General features: G+C 35.3%; 1 protein-coding gene across 1 annotated transcript in view; it reads right to left on the reverse strand.

Moving 5' to 3' along the window:
- Window positions 1-12,860, reverse strand: part of UHRF2 (ubiquitin like with PHD and ring finger domains 2) — a 76,129-nt gene that overhangs the window by 48,984 nt on the left and 14,285 nt on the right. Inside the window, exon 3 of the mRNA XM_007451458.1 lies at window positions 11,890-12,149. Within this exon, the coding sequence (XP_007451520.1) occupies window positions 11,890-12,149 (260 nt within the window). The remainder of the gene's footprint in view (window positions 1-11,889; window positions 12,150-12,860) is intronic.

Raw genomic sequence — 12,860 nt, forward strand, 5'->3', positions numbered from 1 at the left:
ACGGATTAAACAAGATTGGCCAGGAGTTCATAATGATTGAAGCTAGGTGATGAGTTCTTTCTCTCAACCTCTGCATAAGTTTAAAGATTTCTACAATAAAAAATAAAATGCTCTGTGCTTCAAGTTAAAATCCAAACAAAAGGCTCTTCCCACTTTTTGAAGTTTTCCCACAAGAGTACAAAACTCTAAGTTAACACTCAAGGCTTACAGTGAGGACAAGCAGCCTCCTGCCCCAGTCGACCACACTGATTTCTATTCCCCCAATGCAACTGTTTAACTTTTAGCTATTTCTTTTATTTTCCAGCATATTTTAAAGTAACATGCTTACACATTGCTTTTTACTTCAAACTGTTATTCTCCCCATCCCTGATGTACAGCTCATTTGCCTCTATCTCTTCTTCCTTATAATTACTAACAGAAGGCACTGCTCTAAGTGTTAACATATTTACCTCTTAGGATAGAGGTAGGCACTATTCTACCCCCATTTTACAGATGTGGCACAGAAGTTAACTTACTTGGACAGGAGTAAGCAGCAGAGACATGACTCAAACTCTGATCACCTGGCTCTAGGACTTATAATCTTGCAGGGACTGACAAAATGTCTTGCTCTTAAGCATGTTATACAAACCAAGTTGTTCGTAAAAATCAGTATTTTTTACAATATATATTTTTACATGCTGACTAAATAAGTGTTCATAGCTAACTAATGAAGTATGCTTTAATTATAAATCCTTTCTTTCACAACTTTGTTTTCTGTTAAGTACTTAACTCTTCTTTTTGGTTGCTACTTGCTTAATTTTCCATGTACATATTAATTATCCCCATTCTGCCACAGGTGTTAAAACTCTTCTACGTTCAGACATTTCAGGTACTCTACTAGTGTTCTGGGTTGCAAAACATCTTCTAGAGACCTCTGTCCTATTCTAATCTGGAAAACTTGCTCTTCAGGCTTAGACCTGTTCCACAGCTGTCATGCTGGGACCTCCTTTCATTACTTCCTGCGTTGAATACTATTTCCTGAATACCATGTTTTCCTGTTTCTTGATTTAAGCCTTGAGTGGGGTAGAAGTGATTAAAATCCTCTTTCATATAAATAAACCAATCCTCTTCTTCTCAGTTTTATTCCATATGCCTACGTCCAAAGTACCTGGTAAACCCAAGGTCTGAACTTTCCAAAGGTTCTCCGATACCAATTTACTTGCTTGTTGTTGGCTTATCCTTAGGTTTCAGCTTTTTCTGGCCTAAGTTAGGCATCATTTACCCATTAGCTTCTTACCTTCCAAAATTTTGTTGCTTTCTCTTCTGTGTCTTAACTTCTATCATATTTTTTGTCCTCGGGGGTTTATGCATTTATTCTTTTACTGTCTTCTAGGAGGGTGTAAGGAGGAGTGGAGACAAACATGCAACTTAATCTGCCATGTTTAACCTGAAATCTTTATTCACCTTTAGTTTCATTTCTTATTACTCACCATATATCTCCTACACTCCAGCCCTACTAATCTACCCTTAGGTAACCCTGTATTTTGTACCTCCTTATCCTTGGTATCCTGTGGCTCTCCTTCAGGAATACAGAAGTATCTTCTCTACCTTATAACCTCAGAACTTTAGGTACTCTAAAAGCTAGTTGTACATTTTTCTATCACAGAACTTAACACTACAAAATAGCAAGTTTTTCACTGAGAAGCAGATACCACGTTCAAACTTTAATGTGTTTGGGATATACCAGGCCTACAGATGTTTGGAAACATGCAACTCATTAAATAGAAAAATCTTTTGTATAACTAAAGCTCTTAATAAAATGTAATAAACGGTGACCACTGTGTTTTATGGTAGTTAAGTGGGAACAAAGAATTCTACACAGAGATAATAAGAAAAAGGCGTTTTAAAGATTATGTTTTTGGATTTCTTAAAACGAAGAAACTTGTAGTTAGCTCCAGTTACTTATACAAGTACACAAGAGAAAGTCTTTTTAAGTATAGGCAGCCTCCAACACAGCATTCCCTGCCTCCCATGAAGTCTAATGTATGGCTGAAGATAACCACTGCAAATTCTACAAATTGGTCCAAGTGCTGACTTCTTCCAGCATTTGCACTGGCGAAAACTGCAGGAGACTGCATGAAACATTTTGGGAAGTGTTAGAAGCTTGAAAAACCTCTAAAACAGGGCTCAAGATATCCCCAAAGACCTAAAGCAGAGAAGAAAGAACATACTGAAGCTGACTACACTGTGCCAAGAGCCAACATACAACTATGGAAGCATAAGACTAGGGTCCTTTTTTTCTCTTATTCTACATGACCTTCTGTTCTTAGAACCTGAAGTCAAGGTATTACCCCAATACAAGGTATAAGTTTATTCTAGTTAGCTACTCTGCATCTTTGAGAATTTAGAAACACTTTGGTGTTATAAAGTCTATATTCTCAGATAAGCCTTGAATATCCTTAAGCTTGTTTTCCCAGTAACATTTTCATTGCTCCAAATACTCTTTAGATGTCTTTTAGAGATATCCTTCAGAGTACATGCTTTTGATTATCCTGAACTATGTTACATTTTAGTAAAAACCAATTGTGTTTTCAATTAACAAATCATTGAGTAAAACCTGGGGAATTAAATTTCAGGGAAATTGACTAAGCACAATTTTTAAAACAGGTTTGTTATAAAATAGTAAAAGTGCATTTCCTTAGGTGACTTGTAAGCTACCTAAGCATTTTAGAAGACTCAAACAGTATTAAGCAAAGTACTATCACTGAAACCTTCCTTCAAAACATGGCTTCCTGGTGTTAAAATGCTTAAATAAGGACAACATTCACCTGGAGGCATGTTCTAGTTTAGCAAATCTTTAATGTCATACTACATGCAAAAAGAAAGCATTTCTTAATCTAACAGATGACATCACTCAGTTTCAAACCTTAAATGTAAAGCTTACTCACAGACAAAAATAACTTACTTAAAACTGCTTACAGTAGAACTTTACATATTACATGGAAATAAATGTCACTTGTACAACATGTTAACAATGGTGTATAACTGTTTTAATAGTGGAAACAATGTAATCAGGTTAAAAGATACCTATGCCAAAGATAAATTATTTAAGAGTACTTACCAAAATAACCTGGCTTTATTAATAAATGAAAAGCAGAAAATTTGACTATTATTACTGGATACTTTTCAAGGTTATTAGGGGGAAAAAAAGAACATGGTCAAGTAGGTATTTACAGATGAGGAAATTAAAGCTGAACGAGTTCAAAGAAAACAAAGCAAAAAACTCAACCAAAGACCTAGAATTCAAAGCAAATTCTGATTCTAAAGACTAAAACGATACAGCCTATAAGAGAACCAATGCTCTGTATACTTAATAGGCTCCTGGCTGCTTTCTGAAAAGCAGATTACTGGGCTCTACCCCAGGCCCACCCAATGCAGGGAGTGGGGGTGGGATCTGGTATCCCCCAGGAATCTGCATTATAAATACCGTACCTGGGTGAATCCGCAGTGTTGCTGACCATCGTTTTGAGAAACACTAATGTAAAGGAATGATGTATAAATTTGAAAAGGTGACATCAACTGATATCTGTAGTCATTTTAACTGATACCTGTAGTCATTTTTCTAAGCACCAAGTGATCTTTTAACACAAGAGAAGAGCAACAATAAAGTCAAAGATCTAAATTCTTCTGCCCTCCTTTTGATTATCATCCATTTAGAACACTGCAAGTCATAGAAAGAGGAAATATTCTAAGTCTTTGGCAAACATGTAACAACCAAAAAACAATGGGGGAGAATGGTCACTGCACCAGGGTTCTGAAACTAAACCTCTCATTTATAGCTCCCTACTCAAGATCAACATGACACTCTGATCTGATTTTTTTTAATCTTATCCCTTTTCTCCCATGAAAACCCAGACATCATTAAAACATTTTTGGGATTCCTTTAGAAATAGATCACATCAATACATTCAAGAAAATCAGTTTTGTTACTTTATAGAACAGCAACTTTTATCTAAAAATACCACTTGATTTTTTTCAGAATTGGCTCACTGACTTCTATCTGCAGTAGCCATAATTAAGAATACTCAAAAGCATGCACCACAGGCTTAGAATAGCTCAAAAAAATCTTAAGAGAACGCTGGCAGCAATGACAACATTATCCTAAGACGTTTGCCAGAAGAGCTTTTAATTGTAGCCTAGCGTAAGTTACCCTCCAAGTTCTAAGTGATGCTATGACATTTCCATTTGATCTCAATCCCATGGTAGAACCCTGACACGCTGTTAAAAGCAGCAGTTTAACCTATTTGGTTTAAAAATCCTTTGAATACTAGCGAGCTATGCATTTTCCTTACAGAAAAAGGCACACAGGTGTTTACTGATTTAAGGTTTCTGTTCTGTGACAGATAACTGGAGAGAATGACAGAAATTTTGTAATTATGCAAACATAACTGCTTTATAATATTTTATATATACTTATTTATACATTAAGGTATTTTATAAGCATGCTTCTCTCAAAATGAGAGGTAGTATGGTAGAGTGGTTCTAAGTATGTGCTCTTCTGAATCTCAGTCTACCACTTAATCACCTATTCAATACTAGGTATATTAACTTCTCTAAATCTCAAGTTATTCCCTCTTTACACTTAGAAAAGTATCCACTTCATTGATTGTTTAATGAGGATTACATGAGATAGTCCAGGAAAAGTACTTGTATAGTGCCTGGCACATAGTGTTGTTTTAACAAGAGAATTATTGAACCATGCTTTAAAAAGGGTACTTCAGAATAATTTACTAAAAAGTCAAAACAATAAGAGTTTGTTTCTGAGGTAAACTGACATTTCTATTTGAAATGTGAACAATATGGAGCATGAGAGATTACATAAGTAGTTTTCATGTCACTATGAAAACTCTCATGTTTAAAGATTTCAACTTTGCCTAGCCATAGACAATTCACTACGATATGATACAGAAATAAAATAACTTTCATAAGCATTTTCCCTCTTTATATATATACTTCCTTGTTCAAACTACTATGTGTTTTCTAGCTTACATTTCTCTTTATAGAAATCAGCTCCAATTTATAAATCAAGGTCTCTAAATTAGAACACTAAATTTAATAAAGCAATTTTAAAAAGCAAGTCACTAACAAGACTAGTATTCCCAAATTCACCTTTTTAACTGACCTGTAAATGTACCTGTTGAATCCTTAGAAGAAGGTATATGGGGAGATTCTGAGATCTAGTTTAACCCTAAGCCCAATTCAGAAGGCTTGTCTTAGAACGACTGACTGATGCATTTAAGAGTCTAATTCAAAGGAAAGCCAGAAGTAGATCTCAGAACAAATATTCGACTACTACAGAGTATTCTCCCCCACTCAAGAATTTACCAATACTTAACGGTTGATGGAGCAGACAGAAGAAATAAAGAATACTTTTTAAACAGTGGTTCTGGAGCTAATTCTGCAAATACTACTCCCATGTTAACCTTTCCTTTTATATGGTCTGGGTTGAGATTTGAGTTCTTAAGAGGAAGTGCAAGTTTGGGGAATTCAGAGAAATTATCATCAAGTCAAAAGAAACATTATGTGAATGATAATATACTAAAATTGCCACAAAACTCAAAACAGAATATTTCAATTAGTTAAAAAGGAAAAAAAAGAATGTACCAATACATCATAAAAGATAAATTCTCCACAAACACATGATGGACACTGCTTTCTATGTTAGCCAAGGTACAGATAAAGACTGCACAGTGGAAAATGGTCCCTCATTTAAATGATACAGATCATTTAGCTGGAATGAAATATAATTTCTTTTAGAAAAAGACTTAACTAATCCTTTATGTATATGGAAACAAAATGGAAAAATCAACAAGCCATAAGCCACCTATACAGGTACTAAAACAAAGATGAATACTCAGATTCCTCAGGTATTGTATATCATCTCCAGCCTTTAATGTATTTACTATGTTTAAATTGTCATATCAACCCCTTTCCCCCATATTGGTTCTTAGTAGCAACTGATAAGGCTGTACAAAAGGCAATCAGTGAGTGGTTCTTAAACTTGAGTATACATATTAACCACCCAGAGAACTTATTAAAACACAGACTGCAGGGCCACCTTCAGAGAGCGATTCATTACATCTGGAGTAAGTACAAGAACTTGGATTTCTAACAAGTAATGTTGATGTTCCTGGACAGGACTATACTTTGAGAACCACTAGTCTAAGGCAGTGGTTCTCAACCATGGCTACACATTAGAATCACAGAGGAACTTTTGAGACAGCAATCCCCTGAGGTCCCAAAGATCAATCATACAATAAGTTATGGAGGTGGGTCCTAGGCACTGATATTTTTAAAGCTTCCTAGACAACAAATGTATAGCTAGGGTTGAGAACTGCTAGTCTAATTAAGAGGAATCTAAACCAAATCCACTAAGAACAGATGTTTCTTAATACAAAAGCAGGGTAAGGAATTAAGCCTTTATCTGTTGATAAAGCAGCCAAATGATGAGTAAAGATTAAATTCAGCAGTGTGGCCTCAGTTGCTTACATACCCAGGGTTTAACTCAAAGTTGTATGAGTGCTGTCTGCTTTAAAACCCAGGCCAAGTCTAAAGCAAGTCTTTAAGTCATACAAAATGGTTGACCTTTGAAGTTATGTAGGCTATTACCAATTACATGTACCATGTTTAAGGCAGAGTGGCAATAATGCATATTGGTTAACCCTTAAGCTCTGGAGTCAGACAATTTAACAGATGTTACCTCTGGCAAGTTATGTAAGTAAGCCTTGGTCTCTTCATATGGAAGTTAATGTAACCAACATTACAGTTATTTAAAGATTACATGAGCATTCATGTAAGAAGTTAGCTCAGAGTCTGGCACATAAGAGTTAATGTAATTAAATAGCTGTAAGCTATGCTATAGACATATTAACCTACCAGAAACACTAAGGTAATGATTGCCCCTTTCCCAGTCTACTTCCCTATAAGTCAAGATCATGGCTCATCACCACAATTAGCTTCAGGATCTCTACTCTCACAAGACTGCAGTCACAGATTTGTGAATTTAGATGTTCAGGACCCTTAAAATTTTTAAACCTTACATAACTACAGAAAGTAACTAATGGGAATAAAGACAACTTTTAGAAAGCTATGGAAATATACAGTACAAGCTTACTATGAAATAAGGGAAAATTTGAAGTTCTTTTTCTTTAATTGACCATTTAACCACTTCATGGGTTTATAATTGCCTATATTACCTTGACATTTGCTCATTCCTGAATCCCCTTCCCTTTTGTTTTCTGCCCCAAATACCACTAAAAAAAAGTTTCAAGCAGGCATAGTCATTCTCCAATAAACACACTTTAGTGGTGTGATCACTTTGTGATGTACAGAAATATTGAATCACTATGCTGTACACCTGTAGCTAACATAATGTTGTAGGTTAATTATACCTCCTATACTATAGGATGGCTCTAATCAAAGTTTTGGTGAGGGTGTGGAGAAATTGGAACCCTCATACACAACTCATGGGAATGTAAAATGGTGCAGCCACTTTGGAAACAAGTCTGGTAGTTCTTCCCAAGGTTAAACATAACTGCCATACAACCCAGCAATCTTGCTGCCACATACATGCCAAAAAACTAAAACAAATGCCTACACAAAAAAATAGTACATGAAGGTTCCTAGCAGCAAAAAGTAGAAAACACCAGTGTCCATAAACTGTAAGTGGATAAATTAACAGTGGTAGTATGGAGCATTATTTGACAATAAAGGAATATGGTACTGATATAAGCTCCAACGTGGATGAACCTTGAAACATTATGCTAAGTGAAAAAAGCCAGTCACAAAAGACCACATGTTATAGGATTCCACTTATATGCAATGTCCAGAATAGGCAAATCCAGAGTCAGAAGATTCCCGATTGCCTATGGCTGAGAGGGGTTGGGGGAAGGGCTGGTGGGGGAAGGGAAACAGGGAGTGACTGCTAATCGGTACGGGGTTTGTGGAAGACCAAAATGTTCTAAATTAGATTGTGGTGACTGTTCTGTTAATATACTAAAAAAACTGAATTTTACACTTTAAATGGGCGAATTGAATGCTATGTGAGTTATACCTTAATAAAGCTGCTTTTAAGAAGTTAAAACTTTACAGAAGATTTAAGAATCCGTTGAAATCTAAATCTCTGAAGTCTAGATTTAATATTTGTACTGCTAGCTCTTTCTCCCGAAGTACTTACTGGATTGGTTTAATTCTAAAAATACACAGCCCTTGCTAAGGCAAGGGTGATGACAGATGAATAGTACACAATAGCCATCATGAAAAAAATAAAACAGAACAAACCCACATATATGTTCTTTGTAGCAGGCACTTTGATGTTAACTCCACAATTTTGCTTTATATTATTTGCAGTAGGAAGCTCTCAATTCAGTCTATATTCATCAAGGAATCTATAGAAAAGGGACCCCTGAAAACAGTAAAACTCTTAAACCTTAAAACGTTTCAAACAGATCTCTTAACATAACCTGCTTTCTATGCACTTAGAATATTTATATCCATAATTTTGAGAGGAAAAATGGAATAAGATTAGCAAACATGATTTCACTGAGATTCTAGAACAATGTCACTAGATTTGGCTTTTGGAAGTGTTGTTTTGTGGAACACATCTACCTAATAAGTAACATTATAAATCTTTAATACGTATCACTTCTCACAGATTAAAAATTGTTTTTAACTCTGCTCTGATTGGAGTGGGGATTGAAGATGCAGAGTAGTATACCTACTTAATCTTGTTCTGAGACAGCAATGCTTTAATGAAATTCATTTCAAAGACTGAGAATTCATTTGGCCTGGTTAATATATTAGGACCTGTAGGTCACTACAAAAGTAACTTTGGAACAGTGCCATTTTAAACTGACAAACACTGCATATCCCAGAAGAATTCCTTGAACAGGTTCCTTGGTCCCATATGCAATACCTCTCTGCACTGGCTAAATGACAGGCTGTTCAAAACGCACTCGCACTGCTGCACTCAGAGTTTGGAGACAATTAAGCAGATTACTTTCAACTTAATCTATGAGAAAAATGAAGTTAATTCATTGAGAGAAATGACAGATTTAGAATCATAAATGGAATAGGATGGCAGCCTGTATGTACTTAAAGTCTATTAAGTACAAAAAAATTGTCTGACAAATACCGTTTTAGAAGTAAAAATTAGAGTGATTGGATTAATGACCTCTAACTTTATTTCCCTTTGCAATGTAACATTTCTAGTAAATCCCCCTGTCTAAGGTTGAAGATAGCCAACGCTTGTTTTTGTCTCCTTCTCAGTGCAGACCATTCTCTATCTTTAGAGAGTTGACTGGTAGGAAGTTTATGTTATCCTGAAACCTACCTTCTATGTTGTACAGAACTTTCACCCAGAGCTTTTAAAATATGAAAGCTATCTTGATCCCAGTCTTTTCAATGTAAATACTTAGTTCTTTTAGCTATTCTTCATGGTGATTTTACATTTTGACTTCTACTCTAAAGATGCACCATGTCCTGTTGGTATTATTCTTAAAGCACGAAGACAGAAAACAATATTCCAAGTAGAGAATAACCAGCCCGGTAAAATGGTAGCACCACCAGTCTTGTTCTAGATATCTTACTTCTAATAAAACATCCTACAGTGTAACTATTTGATAGCTACATTCTATTAACTAAGTTGGAGCTTACTACTCAATAAGAATCTATTACTACTGCTAAGCCATATACTCCACAATCTGTCTTCAATGCATCCTCCGTCCAAGAATGTGAGAACTTGTTTAATCAGTTATTGAAATTAACATGAACTTGACTATAGTTTTTAACTTTTCTGATAACCGTGATGAAAGAAACTTTAACAGGATTCTTTATCACATCCATATGGGATCATGATTTTTTCTAGATGCTTATACCAGCCTTTTGTTATCTGGGACTCTTATCCAGAAACTCATCTATTTTATTTATTTCATACTTTACTCTGTATAGTCCTTTTCTCTTTTTGAAGATATGAATGACATTTACTAAGCTTCTGATATCTTACGTCTCAAAGAAAGTCCAGCTACCATATATTTAAGTTGACAACACTGAAACAATTCCATCATGTAAAATTATTTTGGACAGATAATTTTAGTCTTCTCATGCATGTTGGGTTTAGACTAACATTCATTCCAATCAAGACAAACTTCTTCATTAGAAAATAACCAAATAAACGCTAAGATATTGTGATTTATGTTCTAACATTGTACCAAACTCAGCTCTTTCCATTGGAAAGTCTTATTCCAAAACCAACTAAGAGCCCCTAAAACTGTAAAAAATTTAATAAGCCTTAGTTCACTTAGTGTTTAAAGCTTCTTACCCTATTTCTACACTGTGCCATTCTATACAATTTTTTGGGGGGGGCGGGCCAAATAATAACTCCTTTATTGGCTAGAATCAGGTCCCAGGTAGCAGGTTTCTGAGTTATTTCTTCTTTTCTCCAAGAAATTAAATAAAAACTTGAAGCAAATCAAGAACTCTACTTGTTGACAGCTGATATACAGATAGCTTAAATCCTCCACTCTTGCCTCTTTGCCATGGTATTCATAAACCCAGACACTGGTTACTATTAACACATCAACTCCAATCCCTTTCTATCCCAGGCTCGATTTACCAATATTGCCAGTCCTGGCCAATCCCAGATCTTAATACCCATTCTAGTTGTTGGTTCTATTATCATCTACTATGGTAAAAAACAGTATGATTGCACATTTGAAATAAGCCACATTGGCAAGTTAACTAAAACCATAAGAAGTATCAGAAAAGATGAAAGGGATCTACTTTTGACCCCTTTCCAGGTATCCTGGAAATCTGAGTTGACACCAGTCTTTTATACCATTTTTGTTAAGAAAAATCAAAACCATTTTAGGATCTTGAACTCACACCTGATAAAGATTTGGTTTCATACTTTCTATACATATTAAAATGTCACTTGAATGAAGATCATTTAGTGTTGAATAAACACTAAATCTTTCCCCATAGTAACTTTTATACTAGGATTTTGAAAATAGGTAAGGAAAGTAATTCAGTGTTAAAGTCTAAGCTCTCAAAGCAAGTTCTTAATACTGTTTTCACATGAACATTTAAAAACATTTTGTTGTATAAAATGGATGACTAATAAGAACCTGCTGTATAAAAAAATAAATAAAATTCAAAAAAATTTTTTTGTTGGGAGAGGGGGATTGGGAAGTGATGCCAGGCATATAGTTTTTTCGGGGAAAATAAAAATGTTCTAAGAGTAGTGTGTGATAATGCACAATCCTATGAATATATTAAAAACAGTGAATTGTACCCTTTAAATGTATAAATTTTATGTGAATTATCCCAATAATAGCTTTTAGAAAATATTTCAACCTCATTCTAAGGCTATTACAGGGATTTCCCTGGCTGTCTGACAGTTGAGACTCCGCACGTCCACTGCAGGGGGCATGGGTTCGATCCCTGGTTGGGGAACTAGGATCCCACATGCCCCACGGCATGGCCAAGATAAATAAATAAATGAATGAATGCTATTACATTACACAATATTATATACTTTCTAGAATATTATTAAAATACATAGCAAAAACCCTAATAGAGGACCAGACAAAGAGAAACCCTTACATATTGAATTAAGCCAGGTATTAGGATACCCCAAACAACAAACCACTTAGGAGCCAGATGCTAAATGTTGAGGAGCTCTTATTATATTACAACCACTAAACAAACAAAAACAAATGGTACTAGACCGAACATGACCCCTAGATGATTTCTTTTGAAAGACTATTATTTGAAACCAATCTTGAGATGGAAGAGTTTTTTGCTTCTACAAACAAAAACATGAATGAAGTCCTCAATAGCATGAGCACTTACTCATCATACTCGATATGATAAATTACGTCTTCAGCAGCAGCAACAGAATCTGAACTAGACGTAGAGGGTACATTGTCCAATTTATTTGTGTTCTCTTTGGAATTACGATTTATATTTCCATTAGTCCTTTTATAAGAACTGCCATTCTTCAGTGGAGTTTTGCCACGTGAGTGTCCATCAGAAGCTCTAGTAACACTATGTATTCGTGCTTCAAACCAAGCACCAAGGGCGACATCTCTGGCATCCACCAATTCATTTACCTAAAAAAAAGTTTAAAATTAGTTAATGAAGCGTAATTTCATCTACTGCTTCAAAAACATTAATATAACTCAAGTTATTTTGAGGGTTATCATAGTTAATATTTGCAGATATTCATGTTTAAAGTAATTTCAAAGATTAGAACGAAACTATTCTTTTTGGATTATACTGTCAAATCTGTTATTTACTAATATGAAAATTAACTTTCCTCCCAATATCCTTCAATGAAATAGGTATTTTCTTTAACTATTCCTTACCCATATCTATATTAGACTTTTAAAATATAATTCTTGTGTACCCAAGAGTTATTCTGGCATGTCATTCATTAGGAATGTCACTAACAGGGCTTCCCTGGTGGCACAGTGGTTGAGAGTCCGCCTGCTGATGCAGGGGACATGGGTTCGTGTCCCGGTCTGGGAAGATCCCACATGCCGCGGAGCGGCTGGGCCCGTGAGCCATGGCTGCTGAGCCTGCGCGTCCGGAGCCTGTGCTCCACAACGGGAGAGGCCACAACAGTGAGAGGCCCACGTACCGCAAAAAAAAAAAAAAAAAAAAAAAGTCACTAACAAAAAGCCAGAACTCTGAAGTATTATGACTGTGATATTAATTTGTTCCATTAATTTCTTCAGAATCCTACAGATAATTTACAGTCAGTCCAACCAGAAAACACAGTATTAAACAGAAAATAAAACTTGAAAACGAGGGACTTACGC

This window comes from Lipotes vexillifer, unplaced genomic scaffold, assembly GCF_000442215.2.
Source record: "Lipotes vexillifer unplaced genomic scaffold, Lipotes_vexillifer_v1.1 scaffold260, whole genome shotgun sequence".
Lineage (NCBI taxonomy): Eukaryota > Metazoa > Chordata > Mammalia > Artiodactyla > Lipotidae > Lipotes > Lipotes vexillifer.